The following is a 25,721-nucleotide window of genomic DNA, read 5'->3' on the forward strand; positions in this document are numbered from 1 at the left end:
TATTCAAGGTGGCTCGTTTTTCGTGAGACACCCTGTATAAAGTGACCCACGCAGTTTCGCTGGTATGCAGACAGTACGTCACCATATATCTTCACCGATGTTCCCCCTTTATCTTACAACGAACAATTTCCTACAAACTTAAAGTTAGCGATATAACTTTTGAGACAGAGCCTTGCTCTTAAGAGGTTGCAAAAATTAACCACCAAAAATAAGAAACTCATGCCAGATTAATATTGCCGGTTTTGCAAGCTTTAAGGCGGGTCTATATATACTTACCTTGAAGCGCGTTAAAACAGTGGAATTTTAGTATACGTGTCTCAGTTTTCGTGATGACAAAAAGTTGTTATTCATTCTAAGGATAGATCTCTAAAGTTTTACCTTGACTTTACTCGAAGCTGGTAAATTTGTCCTTTTTGAGAAGCTGTAATAAAGGTTTTTGAAAATCTATTCTGATCACGATAATTCTTTCTGCCTTAAGGGCTTTTTCAAATGAAATAAGTTGAATAGAGGAACGATAATAAATACAACCTAAGGTAGAGAATCCAAGGAGAGAAAATACAAAAGGTGATGGCGAAGCTACCATCTTGAGATTTAGTTACGACAAAGAAACCTACATCAGTTCTTCAGCCACTAAAAAGAGCTAAACGAAGGCGCAAACACTGCTTCACGCCGCACGTGACCCTCTTAGATATACTTTAATGATTGTGTACATACCAGCAATTATCCGACGACTACACGTAAAAGCCAACCAAGATGTTGGTCCATTCTACCCTTGTCTTGCCTTGTCCAGTCAACAAAAACAAAATTCCCGTAATCGATCCGCAGGCATTGCTCCCCGTGGCGTATGAATGTATGTTTCTCTGCTGTTCCCACTTTCTGTATCTCCTCTATAAACAGCTGTCTCCAATACGGATGCAAAAACGCCTCAGTACTAGCGCATAGAGAAAAAAAAGGAGGTGTTTGTACGAGGTCTGTTAGATTAGAAACCGGATTTTGGTCATAACTAGCTCACAATGTGTCCGAATTAGGTTTTCTTGAGCTTTCCTGATAGCTGGAAATTTATTTAAGAACGCTACGTTCACAGATTTTGTTTATTTTGATCAGTGTTTATTCTGTGTCATCTTGAATACGAGTAAGTCAGGTGCGTTTTGCGATTTTCATCATGCGATCACTGATAGAGCAAAGATACAACATTAAATTTTGTTTTAAACTCGGTATACCTTGTACCCAAACTTTTGGTGTGTGCTACGTAAAGTTTACCACGATCATTGTATGAGATGTTCCCACTATTTTGAATGGGTTAAACGATTCTAAACTGGTCAGGAGTTCGTCAAAGATGAAGAGCATGGGAATCGACCCTCAACGGCAACTGACATTTGTCACGTGGAAGATGTGCGGGCAAAAGTGCTCGAAAATGGTCGTTTCGAGCTTGTTGAACAAAGTAATATTTCTGAAGGCTCTGTACATACAATTTTGATAGAATATGTAGACACGCATCGCATTTCAGGTACACTTGCCCTTGATTGTTGTCCATTGAACGAAAATCCAACCAAATGTCAATTTCCCTTTAGCTGCTTGAACGTTCTAACAATGATCCTACATTTTTGGATAGGATAATTTTCGGTGACAATACTTTAGTGTACGGCTACGATATGGAGACGAAACTCCAATCGTCCTTGTGGGTTGAAAAATGTAGTGCAAGACCGAAAAAAGAGAGACAAGTTCAGTGAAACATAAAAATCGCAAAACACCCTTGAGGTTGCCTTACTTCAAGCCACATACCAACGAAGCTAATTAGGATTTTTCAAATTTGTGAACGTTGCGTTCTTAAATATATTTTCAGCTATCAGAAAAGCTCAAGAAAACGTAATTTGGACGCATTGTGGGCTAGTTATGACCAAAATCCGGTTTCTAATCTAACAGACCTCGTATTTCGGGCATCTTGAAATTTTTCATAGAGTATCTATAGCTTTGATGACGTCATTGGGTACAGCGACGTTTTTATCCTGTCGATTTTCTTGGAAATGGTGTAATTTAAGGGAAAAAGTCATTCTATAAAAAGTGCTTGAAATTATATAAAGAGTTGATTTAAGTAAAAAAATCGGACATTATGGTCCGTTTTTACAGCGTCAACATAACCCTCAACGAGCGTCTTGTTTACATTGATGACGTAGGTGGGTACAAATCCTCAAGATGCAAACACCTCCTTTTTTTTCTCTATGGTACTAGCGTCATCTATTGTTTGAAAAACATAACAGCCGACACAACGCCCTCAGAGTTATCCAGCTTGCTGATGTTTCCGTTCCCGTTGCTGCTTCGCTCTCCTCCTTTGTAAGGCTTTCCGATGATTGGCCGAGAATCCTCGATCATCTTGATTCGGCTGTTGTAGTCCAGCTCCAGCGACTCTGACGTCACGATGCCGGCCCGCTTGTTGGAGCTCTCGGAATTGCTGCAGACAACAAAATTCCAATTTTACTATCTTAGAAGTAAATCTCCCTAGCTGTTAATGCATTCTTTACAAGTTAAAAATATTCATTTATTTTAGTGGATTCGGATTCAGCTTGCAATCCTGATGATAAAAGTATGTGATTGTGGGTCCATGCTTGAGTAATTAATTATTTATGAATAATTGGATTACATTTTGCAATAAGGAACCACTATTTTTGACCCATTTTAGAAACATGATACATGCTATTAGTTTCCCTATCCAGATATGTACTTTCGTGGGAGTCAGAGATAGTGGTTCCTCATTGCAAAATGTAATCCAATTAGAGTGACGCATTTTGCGTGTGATTAATAGGTAATAAATAATAGAAAAATCCTGCCTTTACACGCTTTGTATGAAAACAAAAACCGCAAGTGTGTAAAGACAATACTTTTTCCTTAAGGTTTCCTTTTTCCTCCGTCTCGGATTTGTTACGTAACGCTGGGCTTGACCTCCCCCCCCTTGTAACGCACCGTAACGCTGACTCAACCGCCCCTCCCCCCCAAGAGCGTTACGCTCTACTTGAACGGCCCCTAAGCAGCTGATCGCTTATATACTTAAGATACAAATATTTCCTTCTTTCAATATGCAGCTCTTATCACTATACCTGGTCGACGCGCTGCCCGAAGACGTCAGGTGTGGTGCCTGGATGAGATAGGAGCGGCTGTTGGCAGAGGGAGCGTTGATCGGCGTCCAGTTGGACACGGAGCTGGAGGCCGGCTTGTAGCTGAGCACGGGGGCCGGCGAAGGCGAACTCTCCTCGGGAAGTTCCTCCATGTCACGGTACTCGCGATCGCGCAGGGTTTTGAAGCCGATAACGCGCGGCTTCGTGATGGAGACGTAACTGGTGGCTGTCCCGTACTTCTGGCTGTCGTCGTCGACGAACGGATTCACCGGGCCGCTGTAGTCTTCCTCGTAGGGGTGCTCCAGCCGGTAGCTCGTCTCGTAGTTGCCGGCGGTGTACTCTAGCGGAGGGTCCTCGTAAACAGCCGGTCGCCGCTTGTGCGCCTTCGCCGGTTTCTCGTAGAACTCCTTGTCGCTGTCATAGCTCGTTTTGTACGGCTTTTCGTTGCTGGAAAAAGAGAGGAGGACCTCCTGTTACTCTGAATATTCTTTCGGGAGGTTTTCCTAAATTGGACGTATTTCTACACTGGAAAAAAAACACATTGGATCTAGAGTCCAGACTCTTAAAAACATCGACAAGATAACATACTCTTGATTCAATCAGATTTAAGCTTAAATCAAGAATCAAGCCTCTTAATTTGAGCGGATTTCCTTTTGATTTAAGCTTAACTCTGATTGAATCAAGAGTCCTTTTTCTTGCCAATGTTTTCAAGAGTCTGGACTCTAGATCCAATGTGGTTTTTTTTTTCAAAGTATAAAACAGAACTATGTGCAGGTGGGAAAGATGGGGTGCACTCGTTAGTTCTCGGGCGGTAATATTGAATGGGAATTAAGAAGGGTCATGTGACGGCAGCGGCGATGATGGAGACTGCGAGCAGTCATGAGCCTTGTGGGCCGATTATTGACATTTATGGACAAAGCTATAGACAAAGAAGGCACAAGGTGTATAGAGCGATCCTATTGGTTGAAATGGGTGGTTCTTACAGACTAAGGGGGTAAATGATGGTCTAACTATCGGGTATCTCGTGGGTTGCCGTTAGTTAGTCTATTACCTACGTCCTTTGTCTATTGCAACCACCCGCTTCCACCAACAGGATCCCTCCATGTCCTCTTTGTCTTCTTTGTCTATTGCTTTGTCTACCAATTTCAATAATCAGCCCGATGTCTGCAAAGCTTTAGACACATGCCCACGGCTCATGAGCCCCGCATACAACTGGCACATAGTTCCGTTTGCTGAATTGGAAAAGCGTGATTTTACATCCTGTCAAACCCGTTGCCAAACTTCAAATTCAAATGTCAAACCAAAAAGGGCTAGAAATGTTAAAAGATGAGCATTTTTTTGCAAAACTGAGGTTTACGTAAAAAGAAAAATCTGATGCGTGCGTTAAAATTGTAACGCGGGCGAGTGGTATTAATTGAAATAAAATATGATATTCTGTATAGTTTAAGTTCAAAGGATGATTGTTCTTTTGGGCCTTAAGAAGACCTTGTCAAACCTAACTTGGATACTACTGACATGTCCGCATTCTCCTTGCGGGCTGATTGTTGAAATCGATAGACAAAGCTATAGACAAAGAAGACAAAAAGGATATGGAGGGATCCTACTGGTGGAAGCGGATGGTTGCAATGGACAAAGGTGGATAGACTAACTGACAGAAACTCACGAGAGTCGTTTAGTCAGTCCATAATTTTCTCCCTTATCACGGAAAAAATTAAATTCCTGGTTTAAGGTTTCAGGACATTTGGTCAACGATTTTTTGTCCGCGCACCTTTTTTGTCCAGTAGTTTACGCCCACACGTAAAATAAGCAACGGTGACTTGGTTCAAGCGTTATATTTTAGTCGGTATGTAAAATTATATTGACAATATGAAAATGAGAAATTGAGAGAGACGGAGGTATTGTTATGGTTGCTCATTTTCTAAATGACATGTTATTACTTTCTCCTTTTGAATCATATTTTTAAATTGTCATTGGTGAATATTTGGTTTTATTTCTATCCTTAAAATATTCGATGTACAATATACCTTATATGTGTATAGGTGCTTTTTTGATTTTTTTCTTTTTTTCTTTACGAAATTATTACTTCATTTTGAAAACATTTATATTTTTAAAACGTGACAAATATTTGTGAAACCTTTTCCAAGCGATATTAATCTCAATAAGCCGCAGTTGTGTCGACAGAAACTGTGAAAATGAATAAAAGAGGAAAAAAAACCAAGAAGCACGCAATCTTCAGTTTGAACCCATTTGTACATCGATCTTTTAGAATCAAATACGTCAAGTTTTGAGCGTTCGGTTGCGCGCACACCTCGCTGCAGCACAATAAAAGCACAAATGTAAAAGAAAAAATGAAGGTGCTTTGGAAATCATTAAATCTGACACGGAACCACCAATATTTAAAAAAACACACATTACATTATTATTCTCCTTTGATAAATTAATACGAATTTTTTCCCCATCAATTTAAATGAGAATAATCAATGCAGAGTGTGCAAACATTTCAAAATCATGAGTTAAAAAACGCTGACTATGCGAGGATAAATATTAAAGCCTAACAGAGCGGAGCGGCGTGCTGCCAGCGCTAGAGGCTGACTGGCGCCTACAAACCTAAGTGGATACTTCACGCATTGCACAATGCTTGAAGTATCCACTTAGGTTTGGAGGCGCCAATGCGCGTTTAGCGCTGGAGCAACTATTTCACAATAGAGGTGCTTCACACTATTATACGAAATTGAACTTATAAAGAATGACAAGCATCCTTTAAAAGTACAGATCTTTCCTCGCAAAATAAATCAAGATACTTATCGTACACTGGAAAAATCTAAGAGCCTTTAGCTGAGGCAAATATGAAAGTTTATCCGGCTCAGGTATAACAAGGTGGAAAAATCTTGAAAGATAATTAAGTCCTGTTACACCAAAGAGGTCTACAGAGTTTTCTTAGTGAATTTTGTCTCATGGAATTGACGCTCCCCCATTTTTACCAAAATTCTCAACTATACATTATTCTCCGTTGGACCGAACAGACAAAACAAAAAAACAAGCAAACTCTCATTCTTCCAGGACATTTTACATTTTCATCCAAAAACGTCGTGAGCAATTTTTGTTTGTATTTTCATGTAGGCCAATTAACTTTGGGTCTCAACTGGCACGTGGACCAAAACTCCCGTACCGAAAAAACGCGTGAACGTAAATTACTGGAAAAAACAGGTGCGCCGACAAAAAATCGTTGACGAAATGTCCTATAACCTGGTTTAACAATAGTCAAAAAGGCGATTGCAATGTTTCAATGCAGATTTCACAAGAATAAAAATGCTACTTTAACCACCCCCCTGGTTAAATTAGCTTTCCACTATTACAAAATGTACATTTGAAACATTGCAGTCACTTTTCCTAACAATTGAATTGTTCAATCAGCAATCCATTTTTTTCCGTGTAGTCTAATAGAACCATCCAAATTTACCAATATGATCGCTCTACGATCCTTCCTTCTTCTTCGTCTCTATCGCTTTGTCTATCAATTTCAACAATCAGCCCGTTGCGGGCCGATAACTGAACTTTGTAGACAAAGAAGACAAAAGTTATGTAGAGGGCGCCTATTGGTGGAAGTTGGTGGTTGCACTGGAAAAAAGACTAAAAAGAGGTATGCAATAAACTAACTGACGGCGACTCACTAAAGACCTCGTGGTTAGTCCATCACATTCTCCCTTAGCCTTTAGGAGCCACCAATTTCAACCAATGGGATCGCTCCATACTTCGTATATCTTCTTCACTGAAAAAAAATTCTCGGCGTTTTTACCAAGGTCGATTGGTATCTTTACCATCTCACTTTTTTTACCAATTGTTGGTAATTTTACCAAGACAGACTGGTAAGCTTACCTAAAAACCGGTATTTTTACTGTTTTTGTCAGGTAAGAATACTACTTTTATTGGTAATAAATTCCCGATAACTTTGCCATTTTATCTCGGTAATTCTACCACAGTCGATAAAAAAATTGGCGTTTTCACCAAGGTCCAGTAAAATTACTGAGAAAGTTCAATAATTTTACCGAGATTTCTCGGTAAAATTACCAATTCCATAAATGGTACTTTTACCGAGAAAAAACTGGGATCAAATTGAACCCTGAATTCTTGGTAATTTTACCCTTTTCTTAGTAAATACACCGAGATTTTTTTTTCAGTATTTGTTTATAGCTTTATCTATGACTTTCAATAATGAGCCCGCTGTGCAAGTACCTCTCCTAACTCACCCGTAATAGTTTGTCCGATGAGCGCTCTGCTGTTTCTCGGTGTCGTACTCGTATCCCTTCTTGTGTCGCTCCCTGTCGGTGAGGAGCTGTCCCTCGAGGTCGAGCTCGATGCTGGGCTGGATCTCGAAGTTGGGGTCGAGGGAGTGCTGCGGGTGCTGCGGGTGCTTCTTCTTGGGGCGGCGCACGAGCGTCGGCTCCTCGTACATCTGCAGCTCCTCCTCCTGCTCGATCGGGAGCCGCTGCTTGTAGTACTTGCTCTTGAACGGCGACGTGATGAGCGCGTTGTTGATCACGTCCGGGTTCGGGATCTCCTTCATCGGGTACTTGCCGTGGTGCAGCTTCTTGAACGGCGGCATCAAGTAGTACGGCGCCGCGCCTGGGTACCTGAAAAAATGTGTCTTTATTTTAGTCATTACGCCCATATGGACGTATTTCTACCAAACAGACCTATGTGCAAGTGAGAAATGGACGTATTTCTACCAAACAGACCTATGTGCAAGTGAGTAATATGGGGTGTGCTCGTTAGTTCTCTGGGGGTAAGAGTGAATGAGAATAATAAAGCGCCGGTGACGTCAGCGGCAACGAGGCCCCTCTCCGCGGTCGTCGCCGTCCGCCCGCCTCCGCATAAACTCATGAGCCCTGTCCACAACGCTCTCTTGCCATGCCCGCGGCTCATGAGTTCCGCATTCAGTTCGCACATAGGTCTGTTTGATAGAATGCAATATCCCGCTTTTCAAATTCTTCAAAAGGAACCACGCTCTCTTTTACATTGCTTCATAGGCAGCTTTCTAGAGCACACCCCATGTTTCTCGCCTCCACATAGGTCTGTTTGATAGAAATACGTCCAAATATGGGGTGTGCTCGTTAGTTCTCTTTGCGTAAGAGTGAATGAGAATAATAAAGCGCCAGTGACGACAGCGGCAACGAACGAGAGCCGCCACGACGGGGAGATCGTTGGAGGGAGTCTTTAACTCATGAGCCCTGTCCACAAGGCTCTCTTGCCATGCCCGCGGCTCATGACTCCCGCATTCAGTGGCCACATAGGTCTGTTTGATAGAATGCAATATCCCGCTTTTCCAATTCTAGAAAAGGAATCACGCCCACTTTTACATTGCTTCTTATGCAGCTCCGACGAGCACACCCCTTATTTCTCACCTCCACATAGGTCTGTTCGGTAGAAATACGTCCATATAAAGATTAAATAACACACATCACTGAAAACAAAATTGGTCTTGTGAACCGAATGTGGGGTGTTCCATATCGTCTCAAATATTCGATTTATCAAACTAAATTTTCGGTTCGCGTAACCGAGCGTTCGGCATAAGACCAAACTTTGTTCGTCGGTTCGGTTACACTGAACGAAAGTTCAATTTGACGAACCGAAAATTCAGTTTGACGAACAGAATTAGTTGAGATGATATAGAACATCGAACTTCGGTACATACGACCGAACTTTTTTTCTGAGAGAGAAGAAAGGGTCAGTTCATGGTGATTTAAATCGTATTTTGGTTCAGCTGACCGGAATTTGGTCCTCAGGCATTGCCGAGGACTTCGATTTTCTGAACCTAAGAACTTTGATGTGCGATATTAAGTTAAGTTCAGTGCCTGGAACTGAAGGATTTTTTACTCAGTGCAGGAACCGTTACGCGTAAAATAAGTTCTTTAATGTATGTACAGTATTGTAACATTATGAAATCTCGAATGCCATGTGTTCTTGAAACATGTATACGGATAAAAGAAAAATTAATCGGGATCATAGGATGGCTCGTGTTGGAGGACATTTATCATTACAGTCCAAAACTTTCTGTTAATATGTACTTCACGACGGTATTTTTAAACGTTTTCCTGTTCAAATGTATGATTTGTTTCCAAAATGAAAGTATTGAGTTTTAATTGAGACTATAATAGTACGTTACAAAAAACCTCAAATTTTCTGAACTTATGATTTATTTTTGTGTGAGCCATTAAGCCGTATAACAGGGTTTCGACAGTCAGGAAAAACCGGAAGTTGTCAGGGAATTTAAAAAATTCAAGGAAAAGCTGGAAATCTAAAAGAGAATGACAAAAATTTCAGGGAAAAATCGTTCAGTCACGGTTATTTCCTTTCAGAATGGGTTTGACGTTTCAAACAAAAAATTTTACCTATTAATTATTTTAAATCATGTCTTTTTAAGCATCTGCCATACCCTCAGTTGTCAGGAAATTTTACCAAAACGTGACACAGAAATCAATGAGGTGTCAAGGAATTTCATTTTATAAAGAGCCTCCCAAAATAAGGGCTGACTTTCGCCCCATTTTCGGTATTCGATTCGACCATCGAACCAAGGTTTAAGTGGAAGCTTATAATAACAGAAAACTCAGGAAAAAATTTCAAGATAAGTAAAGGAACCGTTTTCGAGTTCCGGAGGGGCAAAGGGGTCAAACTCCGGCATTATATTTCGCAATTTTCTTGTTGAATAAATGTGTCTACGGGTTTGCTAACGTTGTTTACACGTGTGATTCACACCAGTTCCGACGAATTTCTACACGCAAAATCGAGCTTTAATGTTGAACAGTCCATATATCTATCGATTATATATTTTTTTAAGATTCTTTCGACAATTATTTGGGATTAAAATTGTGCTTTTTTGATTCATGGGTGACTAAAGGCACCCAATATGTCTGTAGTTGTACACCAACAACTACGTATTGTTTCTTAGAGAATCGATTTTTAATGTTAACGAGTCGATATATCAATCACAAATATCGAATTTTTGCGATTTGTTAGGAGAATCAATGATATTTTGGTATTGAAATTTGGTTATCTCCATCCGAGAACAATCAAATTTTGGGTAGGAACACATTTCCGGTCAGGTCGATTTCCACTTGAGTCAAGTTTTCGATTTTCCGCACATTTCCGGTCGAGTAGAAATTAAGATTTTCGATTTCCGGTCGAGTGAAATTTCGAGTGCATAACGAATCCCGTTGATTGTGGTTTCCGGTCGGTCAAAATTACAGGTAAAGGTGCGTAGCCCAAGGCTGTGACTCCTTAGGGGCCGGGTGGGCGGCTTTGGCATTGGCCCAGCTTTGGCTTCTTAATTGCCAGAAAGACGGCCCCCGGCTTTGGATCCTTCGGGTTCAGGTGGTCGGCCCCCAGCTTTAGCTTCTTAGGGTTCAGGGGGCTGGCCCATCGGCTTATCCTCCTTAGGGGTCAAAGGACTGGCCCCCTGCTTTGGCTCCATAGGGGTCAGGGGGCTGGCCTCCGGTTTTGGCTCCTTAGCTGTCAGAAGGCTGGCCCCCGGCTTTGGTACCTTAGAGTTCAGGGGGATGGCCCCCGGGTTTGGCTCCTTAGGGTTCAGGGGGCTGGCCCCCGGCTTTGGCTTTTTAGGGGTCAGGGGGCTGACCCCCGGGTTTGGCTCCTTAGGGTTCAGGGGCTGACCCCCGCGATCGGCTTCTTAGGGGTCGGGGGGCTGGCCCCCGGGTTTGGCTCCTTAGGAGTCAGGGGGCTGGCCCCCGGGTTTGGATCCTTAGGGGTCAGGGGGCTGGCCCCCGGGTTTGGCTCCTTAGGGGTCAGGGGCTGGCCCCCGGGTTTGGCTCCTTAGGGTTCAGGAGGCTGGCCCCGGGTTTGGCTCCTTTGGGGTCAGGGGGCTGGCCCCCGGGTTTGGCTCCTTAGTGGTCAGGGGGCTGGCCCCAGGATTTGGCTTCTTAGGGGTCAGGGTGCTGGCCCCGGGTTTGGCTCCTTAGTGGTCAGGGGGCTGGCCCCAGGATTTGGCTTCTTAGGGGTCAGGGGGCTGGCCCCCGGGTTTGGCACCTTAGGGTTCAGGGGGCTGACCCCCGCGATCGGCTCCTTAGGGGTCAGGGGGCTGGCCCCCGGGTTTGGCTCCTTAGGGTTCAGGGGCTGGCCCCCGGCTTTGGCTTTTTAGGGGTCAGGGGGCTGGCCCCCGGGTTTGGCTTTTTAGGGGTCAGGGAGCTGGCCCCCAGGTTTGGCTCCTTAGGGGTCAGGGGGCTGGCCCCCGGGTTTGGCTTTTTAGGGGTCAGGGGGCTGGCCCCTCGGCTTAGCCTCCTTAGGGGTCAAAGGACTGGCCCCCTGCTTTGGCTCCATAGGGGTCAGGGGGCTGGCCTCCGGTTTTGGCTACTTAGCTGTCAGGGGGCTGGCCCCCGGCTTTGGTACCTTAGAGTTCAGGGGGATGGCCCCCGGTTTTGGCTCCTTAGGGTTCAGGGGGCTGGCCCCCGGCTTTGGCTTTTTATGGGTCAGGGGGCTGGCCCCCGGGTTTGGCTCCTTAGGGTTCAGGGGGCTGACCCCCGCGATTGGCTTCTTAGGGGTCGGGGGGCTGGCCCCGGGTTTGGCTCCTTAGGAGTCAGGGGGCTGGCCCCCGGGTTTGGCTACTTAGGGGTCAGGGGGCTGGCCCCCGGGTTTGGCTCCTTAGGGGTCAGGGGGCTGGCCCCCGGGTTTGGCTCCTTAAGGTTCAGGGGGCTGGCCCCCGGGTTTGGCTCCTTAGGGGTCGGGGGGCTGGCCCCCGGGTTTGGCTCCTTAGGGGTCAGGGGGCTGGCCCCCGGGTTTGGCTCCTTAGTGGTCAGGGGGCTGGCCCCAGGATTTGGCTTCTTAGGGGTCAGGGGGCTGGCCCCCGGGTTTGGCTCCTTAGGGGTCAGGGGGCTGGCCCCCGGGTTTGGCTCCTTAGGGGTCAGGGGGCTGGCCCCCGGGTTTGGCTCCTTAGGGGTCAGGGGGCTGGCCCCCGGGTTTGGCTCCTTAGGGTTCAGGGGGCTGGCCCCCGGCTTTGGCTTTTTAGGGGTTAGGGGGCTGGCCCCCGGGTTTGGCTCCTTAGGGTTCAGGGGCTGGCCCCCGGCTTTGGCTCCTTAGGGGTCAGGGGGCTGGCCCCCGGGTTTGGCTCCTTAGGGGTCTGGGGGCTGGCCCCAGGGTTTGGCTCCTTAGTGGTCAGCGGGCTGGCCCCAGGATTTGGCTTCTTAGGGGTCAGGGGGCTGGCCCCCGGGTTTGGCTCCTTAGGGGTCAGGGGGCTGGCCCCCGGGTTTGGCTCCTCAGGGGTCAGGGGGCTGGCCCCCGGGTTTGGCTCCTTAGGGTTCAGGGGGCTGACCCCCGCGATCGGCTTCTTAGGGGTCGGGGGGCTGGCCCCCGGGTTTGGCTCCTTAGGGGTCAGGGGGCTGGCCCCCGGTTTGGCTCCTTAGGGTTCAGGGGGCTGACCCCCACGATCGGCTTCTTAGGGGTCGGGGGGCTGGCCCCCGGGTTTGGCTCCTTAGGGTTCAGGGGGCTGGCCCCCGGGTTTGGCACCTTAGGGGTCACGGGGCTGGCCCCCGGGTTTGGCTCCTTAGGGTTCAGGGGGCTAACCCCCGCGATCGGCTTCTTAGGGGTCGGGGGGCTGGCCCCGGGTTTGGCTCCTTAGTGGTCAGGGGGCTGGTCCCCGGGTTCGGCTCCTTAGGGGTCAGGGGGCTAGCCCCCGGGTTTGGCTCCTTAGGGTTCAGGGGGCTGACCCCCGCGATCGGCTTCTTAGGGGTCGGGGGGCTGGCCCCCGGGTTTGGCTCCTTAGTGGTCAGGGGGTTGGTCCCCGGGTTCGGCTCCTTAGGGGTCAGGGGGCTGGCCCCCGGGTTTGGCTCCTTAGGGTTCAGGGGGCTGACCCCCGCGATCGGCTTCTTAGGGGTCGGGGGGCTGGCCCCCGGGTTTGGCTCCTTAGGGTTGGGGGGGCTGGCCCCCGGCTTTGGCTTTTTACGGGTCAGAGGGCTGGTTCCTGGGTTTGGCTCCTTAGGGTTCAGGGGGCTGACCCCCGTGATCGGCTTCTTAGGGGTCGGGGGGCTGGCCCCCGGCTTTGGCTTTTTACGGGTCAGAGGGCTGGTTCCTGGGTTTGGCTCCTTAGGGTTCAGGGGGCTGACCCCCGTGATCGGCTTCTTAGGGGTCGGGGGGCTGGCCCCCGGGTTTGGCCCCCGCGTTTGGCTCCTTAGCGGTCAGGGGGCTGACCCCCAGGTTTGGCTCCTTAGGTGCTGAGGGTGCAGGCCCTTGTTTTGCTGCAATCCGTAACCCGTTGCTTGAAGTCAACGAGACGCCTTTAAATGGCCGGGTATGCAAAATGACTGCCGTGACGCACGAATAGTGGTATCAGAAATTTACATTAAGTTTACGGATTGATTTGAAGGCGCTCTTCTGTATCCATAATGAGTGGCCTTGTACAATGAAATTGACCAAAAAGTTTATTATTTTGGCTGTTTAAATCGAGTTGCATATTGGGAAAATGCCGAGGAATATTATTTTGAAATAATATTAAGATTGTTTTTGGTATCTACGTCCTTTTTAAATGAAGAGAGCGCAGGCGGCTGGATCAGATTGTCTATTTTAAGTCCCTTGGTTCGGTCATCTTATTCTGAAGTGAAACTGAAAGAGTCGCCGTTTACAAGATCGCAACTCACGCAAAAACGGTCGTGAATTTATACAGTTTCGCACGGATAAAATGAGTTTTCTTTGATTAACCGTGAATAATCATAATTGAAGAAAAAGTTCTTTGTCCACTGGTCCATTAGGAAAGCGTAAAGCATGGATTAATGGAGCATCGCTGACCAACTAAATCTTATCTGATAAGGAAATTTAAGTGTGAAATTCTTTTTTCCGTCTTTAAATGATCCAAATCCACCAACAAGTTTAAAACACTAAGTGCAAAAATGCGAATCTACTGATGAAGAGTCGATTCTTAGTGCCAAAAACGCGAATCTCGGCATTTCTGCCGTAATTTCTAACAGTTCGAGAAATTATTGAAACTGCTGATGGAGTTTGAAAAAACATCTTATTCTTGCCATCCTCAAGAATTATTAATAAGAAGGGTAGAAGGATAATCCCTTTTACCGACAATAAAGAGGAATGCAGACAGTTTTTTTACTCTCCTGGAATATCGTGTTTTCCGAGATTCGCACTTCTACACTTTCACCATCGAAAAGGTGCTTTAGTATCGTTTAATTAACATTTCCACAGGCAGTGATTATGATTATTCAGTCAGTAATTTTTTTTTCTCAATAATTTCTTCACAAAAATTCCACAGCCCTGCGTTTTTTTTGGTCATGACTTGTTGCATGGAATAACTGGATTGTTTCCTATGTAATTTTTAGCGCTGAGTTCGGGAAAAATATCCAAAAAATTCCATCACGTCAGGATTTTCTGCAAATTCAAAATTTTGGTTTTTATGGGGCAACAATTTCCAAAAAATTGAATTTTTATTTCTTTTTCAATTCAACCATTGATTTTGGTCTGTAGTATCTCTACTAAGTATAAAATAACCATTGCACGTCAAAAAGAAGCCTCAAAGAGTGATACTTGTCCGAATTTCGTCAAATTTTATGCATTTTTAGATGATTTTTATCCCCCAAAAATTGTTTTCCGGTCAGAACTTTAAAAGATACAACTCGAAAAAAATGTATTCCCCTATAATTTACTTCTGTTAGTACCCACTAATCACCAGAAAAAGTAAACACAAGTTTCTAAAACATTGGGAAGAGGGGGGCGGCGCCAAGATGTCATGAGAGCTTCACGCGGCTCGCGGCTTCTTCCCACCCCGCACCGCCACACCGTGTTGCAGGTTCCAAGTTATCTAAGTTTCACACACTTTTTTGATACCTCGATACATTTTCACAGGTTTCAACTTGTCTAGCGTTCTATCACGAGTTCAGTGAGCTTTTATCCTGACTTATTAGTGCTAAAATGTCAGACAAAGCGGTACGTTGTTTGAGATTTGGTTCACTTTTGAGCCAAAAATTCGTAATTTTGGCCAAATGGCTTCCAGAAAGTGCGAAAAGTGCGGCTTCTTCCCGCCACGCGCCGCCGCGTCGCAAGTTTCCTCAAAAACTCTGTAATATCACGTCGCTTATTTTGCACCATCGGCTCACCACTAATGTAACAAAACACATCTGGTGACTTTTCGCACTTTCTGGAAGCCATTTGGCCAAAATTACGAATTTTTGGCTCAAAAGTGAACCAAATCTCAAACAACGTACCGCTTTGTCTGACATTTTAGCACTAATAAGTCAGGATAAAAGCTCACTGAACTCGTGATAGAACGCTAGACAAGTTGAAACCTGTGAAAATGTGTCGAGGTATCAAAAAAGTGTGTGGAACTTAGATAACTTGGAACCTGCAACACGGTGTGGCGGTGCGGGGTGGGAAGAAGCCGCGAGCCGCGTAAAGCTCTCATGACATCTTGGCGCCGCCCCCCTCTTCCCAATGTTTTAGAAACTTGTGTTTACTTTTTCTGGTGATTAGTGGGTACTAACAGAAGTAAATTATAGGGGAATACATTTTTTTCGAGTTGTATCTTTTAAAGTTCTGACCGGAAAACGATTTTTGGGGGATAAAAATCATCTAAAAATGCATAAAATTTGACGAAATTCGGACAAGTATCACTCTTTGAGGCTTCTTTTTGACGTGCAATGGTTATTTTATACTTAGTAGAGATACTACTGATCAAAATCAATGGTTGAATTGAAAAAGAAATAAAAATTCAATTTTTTGGAAATTGTTGCCCCATAAAAACCAAAATTTTGAATTTGCAGAAAATCCTGACGTGATGGAATTTTTTGGATATTTTTCCCGAACTCATTGCTAAAAAATACATAGGAATCAATCAAGTTATTCCATGCAACAAGACATGACCAAAAAAAACGCAGGGCTGTGTTCTCAGGTATATATGTTGCAGGCAATTAGCAATCGCCGGCATATTGTAATCTATTCGTGTTTAATCAACAAAGTAAATAGTTTCAAAGTGAAAAAACGAGATTGGAAGTAGGGATTATTATGCTTTGAATTCAAACATACGTTAGCCCCTTCTTCTTGGATACATGGTGCCAGCTAGCACACTCGCGAGTTCGTGAAATGCCAACAATAATCTGTGTTAGGTTCGGTTAAGCAACTAAACTAACTCCTTGGCAAAGCGGAGAGTATCGCTGGATTTGAAGGCGTAAAGAAATCTTTACCATATCGATGTTATCGTAATTACAATTTGACGAACTGACAAGTATGGAGCTTGCAAATTGCCGGCGATTGCTGACTCCCTGCGACTTACACACTGATAAAGATTTCAGAGATATTTATTTCCATCTTTAAGTTTACATGTGCTCTCTCTACTCTCTTCTAATCAGCGTGTTTGTTTTTTTTATTTTTCTGGTGCACCCCTCGGAATTCTTGGATTCAAAAATCGATGATCTTCCTGGACAACGCAAATCGTCAATTAAAAAATTGGTATCGTTCAAATAAATGGGACACTTGATTCACTTAATTGAATCCGTAACTTAACTTGAAACTCAAATTTACCTTAAATCCTACTCAACCGAAAATCTGATCTAACCGTGCTAACCAAAACTTTACTCAATCGGTGATCTTACCCACCAGAAACTCAAATCAATCGACCAATTGTCCGGCCGAATTTTACTTAACCGGAAATCGACAAACGTAAACTCTGCTCGACCGGAAACGTGCTCCAATCGAAAACTTGACCCAACTGGAAATTCAATCCAACCTGAAGTCTGACCCATCCCAAAATTCCAATTCACTGGAACCGTCGTCCATCCATATATGACGTGACCGGAAATTAACCCAACTGGAAACTGTTTCCAACCGGTAACGTGTTCCTGTCGAAAATTTGACTCGACTGAAAATTTGATTCGATCGGAAATCTGACCGACCAGAAACCACAATCAACGGGATTCGTTATCCACCCGAAATTTCACTTGACCGGAAATCGAAAATCTTAATTTCTACTCGACCGGAAATGTGCCCCAATCGAAAACTTGACTCAACTGGAAATCGACCCGACCGGAAATGTGTTCCTACCCAAAATTTGATTGTTCTCGGATGGAGAAAACCCAATTTCAATACCAAAATATCATTAATTTTCCTAAAAAATCGCAAATTCGATATAAACGATTGATATATCGACTCGTTAACATTAAAAATCGATTCTACAAGAAACAATACGTAGGTGTCGGTGTACTCCAGACATATTGGGTGCTTTTAGTCACCCATGAATCAAAAATGAACAATTTCAATCCCAAAAAATCGTCGATTTTCCGTAAAGAATCTTAAAAAATCGATATAATCGATAGATATATAGACTGTTCAACATTAAAACTCGATTTTGCGTGTAGAAATAAGTCGGAACTGGTGTGTATCACACGTGTAAACAACGTTGGTAACCCCGTAGACACATCAATTCAACAAGGAAAATTGCGAAATATAAATCCGGAGTTTGACCCCTTTGCCCCTCCGTAACTCGAAAACGGTTCCTTTACTTATCTTGAAATTTTTTCCTGAGTTTTCTGTTATTATAAGCTTCCACTTAAACCTTGGTTCGATTGTCGAATCGAATACCGAAAATGGGGCGAAATCTTGGAGGCTCTTTCGGCAACGTTGATGTACCAAGATTGTATTTTGCAAAAAGAACCAAGAACATTGCAATGTTGCTAAGATTACGCATATCATCCTTTTCTTTAAGAGTAACAAAATCGTGTAAGAATGTGAAATGTACATTGTAATTTTTGTCTTAAATTTACAGTTTTTAGATTGTAAAATAGAAACTGTTTATAGACGGTCAGGTTTTTTTTCCCGACAAAGGACTTTGCACAATCTTAGCATAGCAACATTCCAATGCTCTTGGTTCCTCTTTGCAAAATGCAGTCTAAAGGAGAATTTGCATGCACATTTTTGCTTCATCTAGAAGTGCTTTAAGAGTCAGCTCTTACACAGTATTTTTTATACTTTTTTCCGATATGGGAAATAGTATAAAAATAGATTTAAAAGTGAGAAAATTCACCGCCTAGGGACGTCATGGCATTTCTCATTTAAACACACGTCTTGTAGCAGAGTAGATCATTTTGTTGTATCATCTCCAATAATTGTATAATTCATGAACCACGAGTATTCTTGTGTTCAGTTCACTCAGTAGTTTCCACTTAAAAACGAATTCGTCAAATTTTAGACACCTGGAAATTCTCTATGATTGCATACCTGTTCCGATAGTAGGGTTTCCTCAAGCGGTTGATGCTATTGGCGACGGCGGGATGGAGGCCGTAGTTGGCTGGCGTGGATTCGTAGCTGGGTTTGTACGTCTCGCGCATGTAGACGGGCTTCATGGAGGCGTAGGCAGGCCGGTAGCCGGGAGGGTACTCTGCGTAGCTCGGACTCGGCATCTTCGGGCCCCCCGGGGGCGGGTCCGCGTAGTAGACGTACGGGCTGTGCGAGGCCGCTGAGCCCATTATAATCTCCTCCTGAAATTTTACCAAGACTCCTGTCATTGGGCGAGGAAATCGTACACGAAAAGAACATCGCTTCAAATAAAGCCCTCAAGTTTTAATCCGGGCTCTACTGCCGTGTTAAGGAAGAACGTCGTATGAACATTCGAGAGTTGCTAAATTTCCTTCGATAAAATGTTTATTTTCTAGGAAAGTTATGAATATTTTTCCTTGCAATTTTCAGAATCTTTAAGTAAAATTGCGAACTAAATTATCTAAAAAGTTGGGAGGAAAATATTTATAAATTTACCAGAAAATTCGTGTTTTGTCGAAGGAAATTTGGCACCGCCTGAAGGGTTATACGGCGTTTTTCCTTAGCACGGCAGTCTAGTTAGATTACAGGGGCTCAACTTCAGTTTAGACACCTAAAGTTTTTATAAAGCGTTCTATGGTGCAAATTTCTTGATGGAAGACGTGGGTAATGTGAGATCATACACTCAAGTTTTTTCGAACGCTAACTTAGGTGTTCCATACTATCTAAAATCTGTCTCTTGTGGCCGAGGATGAGAATAAGGAAGGGAAAGAAAATAGATAAGAAAAGAACGAAGTAACGGGAGATGAATAAGAGGGATCGGAAGTAGAGGTGAAGGAAGAAAAAGAAGAGGAAAAAGCAGAAAGGAGGAAAAATGAGGGGAAAGGAAGGAGGAGAAACATGAAGAGAAAAAAAGAAAGCGAAAATAAGAAAAAGAAAAAGAAGAAGGAGAAGAAAAAGAGGATGAATATGAATATTAGGATGAAAATAATTAAGATGAATAAAGACCAAGCAAAAATATGAAAAATAAGGGGAAAAAGAAGATAATGCGGGGAGGAGGGAGAAGCAGAATGAGAATTGGACCACATTTTGCAATAAGGAACTATTATTTCTAGCTCATTTTAGTAACGACATATATGCCATTCGTTTCCCTACGCAGGAAGGGGCTTTTGCGGAAGAGCCAGAAATGGTAATTCCTTATAAAAAAATGTAATATAACTCACATTTCTTCCTTTTTTTCCTCCTCTTCTTCGCTTCTGTTCCTTGCGCCTGAGAAGTCCTTTCCACAAGGCTATTTGGATCTGCCTCATTAAATTAAGTCCGGTCTAAAAGATCTGAACCTGTTAGACCAAGGATAAATCAAATCTACCGAAATTTAAGCACCTGCACATACTCCATTGTACATAATTTAATGAATGGAGTGACAAACCTGTGGGAATATGTATCTGGTGCCGGCCGGGGACGATTCAGCGGGACTAGGGCTGGGGCCGAGACTCAAGCTTTGGGAGCTGTAGCTGCTGCCTCCTCCGAACATTCCTGAGAAGGAAGGTGGTTCTGATGAGAACAGCGATGGAGGGGCCGCAGATCCATAGTACGAACTACCCTGTTCAACATGAAAAAAGAAAAATGAACATGGAACCCGGATCAACATTGAGTATGACAGTGACACAAGATCAGTTGGATTACATTTTGCATTAAGGAACCACTAAATCTGGCCCATTTGAGAAACAACATACATGCTATTGGTTTCCCTAAGCAGATATGTACTTTTATGAGAGAGCCAAAGATAGTGGTTCCTTATTGCAAAATGTAATCCAGTTGCCACTATTTTTTGATTGTCGAGGTCGATATCGTTATGGCTCAGACGAAAAAACATGACTTCAAAAATTAAACGTTGAACAATGTCCACCCGTAATTTGCATTTTCAACAGAAAACCGTTTACAATTCTGATTAAAAATGTCAACGGTTATGCTTCTAACCAAGAATGAAGGAAAATTTTGGAAGAAAATTGCCAGGGCATAATTTTGTTAAACTTATAATCGGACACCCTTTGCACATGCCCATACCGGACGAGCTGTTTCGTGAAAATTTGGCACTAAGTTGTTTTCGACGCCCATAATTTCGCGTATCCTTCATTTCTAACTTGATCCATCCGTCATACTCCTAAGGATCTACGCTCATTATATTCACTACGCTCTGTCTACAATTTTGCTAATGCTCGTAAGCAATCAGCAGGCTGATTATCAAAATCGATAGACACAGCTGTATACAAATTAAAAGACTATAAGAAAATCGAGCGGTCCTATTGGTAAAAGCGGATGGTGCAGGACAAAGGAGGTAAAGTCAGAGACTAATGGACCGCGTTAAACAGAAAGGAACCAAGCCACATCAGTTATTGCCAAATATAATCGGGCAATTTAATTTTTTACATGAAAACGGTTGTGCGGATTTTTGTGCGAATTTGAATGAATTTTCTCCATGATACAAAGCAAATTCCCTAAAATTTTCCAAAAAATCCGCACAACCCAGATAAGACATAATATTTTTACAATATTGGGCAAATATTGTCAGTACTGTCGCAATATTTACACAATACTGACAATATTTTGATAATATTATAATCAAAATTATTTTTTTAGAAAATATTTAAAGAATCATCATTTAGTATTTTTAAAAATAATATGTTTACCCAAAACATCATAAAAATTTTTCAAAATATTTGTATTTCAATACTGTAAAAATTTATATCGTGAGAGTATTTTTAAAATATCAGTACATATAATATTTATATTCAAAATATTTATTATATATTTTAAAAACATTTTAAAAGACAGTAATGCATTAGTAAGTATTTTCAAAATATTTTGAAAATATTTTAAACAATAATACTGCTATTCAAAATATTTTTAAAATATTTTCGATATCCTAATCGGTATAAGTCATCATACTAAATGCCTGCCCATAACGAAAAGTATTAAACATAATAAGGCTTAGATTTAAGACGTAGCTCAAATGTGTTCTTTCTGAACAATTATCCATTATTTTCAACCTTATTATTCATAAAAGTTATTGCAGTTGTTGTCAAATTTAATATAATATAATATAATATACATTTTTTTGCCTCCCAAGAAATTGTTGAATTTCCACCTCCTTGAGGTCATTTTCAATGTATTTGCGCGTGATCTCAGTTTATTTCTTTTTTTGTTTCGTTTGTAGTTCATGTACTGTTGTGAATATTATCATTGAATGACAATGTTATCATTCATTCACATCTGGTTGTTTATTTCTTATTTTTCAAATTTCAAATGAAACATTTAAATTCAACTGAAGAAGAAATTCTTGATCTCGTGTGCTTATTGGTCTCCTGTAGAACTTGCACTTAGTAGCTGTGCAGCTGTGAGATTATGGCAATCGCACCTGCATAGTCTTTATGAGGAAGACATCAAACTGCAATCAAATGCAAAATGCATCTCAGAATGTCGATGAAAAATTTAAAGAGAAAAAAATAAATAAAATAATAGAATGGTGGAAATAATAGAATAACAGAGACAAAAGAAGAGAAATAAAATGAAGTAAATCAAATTAATGATAAAATGAAGTCAAAGACTAAACTGAAGTAAAACATTAGAGGGAGCAAGGAGATGAAGTAAAAAAACTGAGATGAAGAAAAAAATAAAGTATAAGGGAAAAAACTAAATGAGGTTAAAGAATAGAATGAATTTAAAGAATTAACTGAAGTCAAAAAAATTATGATGAAGTATTAAAATAAATTACAGTAAAACAAAACAAAGTAAAGGAATAAGAAGTAAATAATTAAAGAAAAAAAATGAAGTGCTTGAAAAAAAAAAAAAAAAAAAAAAAAAATAGAGTGAAGAAAAAAATAGAGTCAGCAAGGAAATAAAACAAAGTAAAACGATAAAATAAATTTAAAAAATATAGTAAAGTAAAAAGTAAAATAAATACACGGACAAATCCAGGCAGATGGAAAATATCCTAGTTGCCCGTCCAACTCGACGTTAAATACCGGTTTTAAGTCACGAAAATACATCGTCTCGTGAAGCTCAATCGGTAGGGTCGTCGGTTAGTGTTAGGTAGGTCCCGGGTTCAATCCCCAAGGTGGATGAAAAATTTCTAATCTGCAAAATCGATTCAATAACATCCCAGTGGTTTCATTATTTTTATTTTTCATGGTTTCTAAAATTATTTCCACAATTAACCCTTTTCCACCATCCCCTAGCTGCGAACCCCTAAATTGATTCAATATTGGTGTAGTATTGTCTCAATATTGATATCCAAATACTTTCCCTTTGAAGTACTGGCACAGTTTTCTCAGCCAAAGTATTGGCACAGTATTTATGCCAAAAGGAAAGATGGTGTACGATTTTAACATTGGCTCAATATTTAACCAATATTGGCCCAATGTTTGCATAAATACCAAAACAATATTGTTTAAATATTGGCTAAATATTCCTGTCTTATCTGGGAAACGTTCCCTCGTACAAAATTCAAATTTCCCTGTTAAATTTGGCAATAGTTGATGTGGCTTGGTTCCTTTCTGTTCAACGCGGTTCAAACAACAGCAGGCTGCAAGAAACTTACTGTAAGTTCTTTATTTTCCCCCTTGGCTCATAACAACCACCTGTTTCAACCAACAGGGTCGCTCTGTTTCCTTTTTGTTTCTTTTGTCTTTAGCTCTAGATACTTTAACGTGAATTGCGTTCAAAGAAATACTGACAAAAAGTTTCCTTTTCCGTGAATCTGAATAGTCTCTGAGAAATAGGTACACTTCAAGCGGTCGGGACACTTGAGGCGGTTAAGAAGTATCTCAGACGATGATATGATTGTGTCCTGCCGAGGAATGGAAGACATGGATGCAACTATTCGAGCTCCGTGAATGCCCGTGTTGCAGCTCCGAGAAAATGAAGGCGTTTTGACTTTCGTTGCGCCCGAAGCAACGTGGCTTGGCGTCACGCGCCAGAGTTTTACTAACTAATAAATGCACTTACTCGGGGATGGTTTCACACTAAATTTTTCGAAATTGATCACAGATTAAACTTGTGACTGGAGGAAAATTCCTATTACTATAAAACAAACATCTAACACCGAATGAAAAAAGAATTTGCGAGTTGAAACTTCTCATCGTCGCAATACATTCAAAGTTGCTCTGATTCGAACTTGTCCAATGTCCATTTAGACGTATTTCTGTCAAACGGAACTAAGCGCCGTCGAAGGAGGAAGGTAGAGGGGGGCTTGGATTGGCGGCGGAATCGGGCGTCGGGCTCATTCCGTCCTATACTCGCAATGCTTTTCCATGGCGCTTAGTTCCGTGTGACAGAACGCGCTATCCGGCATTCTAAAATCCTCAAAAAGAACTCAAATTGGCGCTTAGTTTCGTTTGACAGAAATACCTCCATATTTGTCAAAGGGCTCATCGAGATAGTAGTTCTTTCTTGAAAACCAGCAAAGCTATACACATATTTGTAGAAGATTTACTACTCATACTCAATGTTTTGAAAGTAAAGAACCGACTTAAAAGTTTCTCTCCACTTTATACAGTCTTCATTTTCTAGTTAATTTCCTTCGTCACAATTTCATATGATTTTCTACTGAAAATGTACGCGTTTGAAAAGGTTCGTGAAAGGTGCCCCCCGAGCGTAAGATACAATTGAAATAACCCTATAAAAATTCACAATTTCATAGAAGATTTATTTCTTTAAAAAAAATTTAATTATGTTCCCTTCCGAAATGAGCGACGAATGCAACTTTTTTCATTTACTGAGATACCAAAAAATACTGAAGAATCTCATTAATGTAATCCGACCAATAAAACCTCCCAGCAACTTTCCCCCACGGTTTTCCTGAAAGTTAGCCATTTTTTCAAAATGGACATTCCCAAAACTGCAAGGCAAAAGCAAGGATACCTACCTTCCGTCCTTTCCTAGACAAAAGAGCACGACTGCATTTTAGGTCGCAAAATTTGCACCCGAAAACTGTATTTTTACGAGGAAAGTATTGAGCATTATTTTTAAGTGAAAATTTCATCTACACTGGGCAAAAAGTCTCTTGGATCTAGAGTCAGACTCTCAATAACATTGACAAGAAAAATACTCTTGATTTAATCCAATTTTTCCTTGAATTGAAGAGTCGTATTTTTTCTTGTCAATGCTTTTAAGATTCTGGACTCTAGATTCAAGCAACTATTTTTTGCAGTGTATTTTGTCTTGAATTACATGCAAAAAATAAGTTTAAAAAAACAAAAACTGGGTCAAAATTGCATGATCATATTATTCTGGTCATAAATCGAAATGCTCGAGTCAATTTCGCATTTTCGGAATACAGGTACGTTTCTTTGTCTGAGAAAGGACGACATGCACGTCATGGCTCCTTGGAACTGAAGGAGAAACCCGTCGTGGAGTGCTTTGCGATAAATCGATTGATCTGTCATTTAAATCTATAGAAAATGATCGATTATCAAGGTGTTCACGACGAACATCTTAATAATCGATTCTTTACTACAGCTTCAAATGGAGGAATATCGATAATCAAGCATTCACGCCACGTCGCTGGATTTTTTCTCTCCTCCTTCATGGTGATAAGGTTTATTTCTACCCCTCATACTTTGATCTTTATGAAATTAAACTTCCGTCTGGCGGGATCTTTTAATAATCGAGCTTTAAGACCGTTCTCGCGCGCTGGAAGTAATCTCCAAGCTTTGATCATACACATCTACGACATGCGTTTTACTTGCACGAATGTAATTACCAAGCACGCTTGAACACTTTCACGAGAAGATTACCCATGCGGCTTCTATCGATCATGAGATTATCCTACGGGCTGTCTAATATTCTTGTCCCGAAGTCTGCCACCTTTCCAGGAACACATCGGAGGACACTATAATCAATATCAACCATTTTTCTATATCCTTTAGAAGCAGCTCGCGTGAACACACAAATTAAAAAGCGTTCCTTGATGAAAATTTTGCAACAACACAAACGTAGAACACAACTCTTGTCGTGTTAGCGTTATCTGCTGAGCCTGCTGCAAATTTTTGATTTCGGAAAAAGTTCTTGTCGGAAAATGGCCATGGAAATCTCAATGAATGTTTCGGGAAAGTCTGAAATTTAATCCTATCATCACAATTTGGACGTATTTCTGCCAAACGGAACTATGTTCATTACGATATGAGCCCTGAGACCCATAAGAATACATGCTTAACAGGGCTCACGTCATAACGCACATAGTTCGGTTTGGCAGAGATGCATCCATTTAATTGAGAAATTTGGGCATTTTGAATTGATACATACGAATTACCGCAGTTTCATAGCCCTGCGCAAAACTCAAGATGACTACCGTCATGTATC

The 25,721-nt window shown here is 42.1% G+C and overlaps 1 protein-coding gene across 1 annotated transcript in view; it reads right to left on the minus strand.

Annotated features, from left to right (window-relative positions):
• Window positions 1-1,942: 1,942 nt before the first annotated feature.
• Window positions 1,943-25,721, minus strand: part of LOC109039829 (uncharacterized) — a 52,915-nt gene continuing 29,136 nt past the window's right edge. The window contains exons 3-7 of the mRNA XM_019055498.2: window positions 19,789-19,962; window positions 18,324-18,583; window positions 7,358-7,741; window positions 3,093-3,557; window positions 1,943-2,449 (exon numbers count right to left, since the gene is read on the minus strand). Of these exons, the coding sequence (XP_018911043.2) occupies window positions 2,236-2,449; window positions 3,093-3,557; window positions 7,358-7,741; window positions 18,324-18,583; window positions 19,789-19,962 (1,497 nt within the window). The 3' untranslated portion in view covers window positions 1,943-2,235. The remainder of the gene's footprint in view (window positions 2,450-3,092; window positions 3,558-7,357; window positions 7,742-18,323; window positions 18,584-19,788; window positions 19,963-25,721) is intronic.

The sequence above is a fragment of the Bemisia tabaci genome, chromosome 5, assembly GCF_918797505.1.
Source record: "Bemisia tabaci chromosome 5, PGI_BMITA_v3".
Lineage (NCBI taxonomy): Eukaryota > Metazoa > Arthropoda > Insecta > Hemiptera > Aleyrodidae > Bemisia > Bemisia tabaci.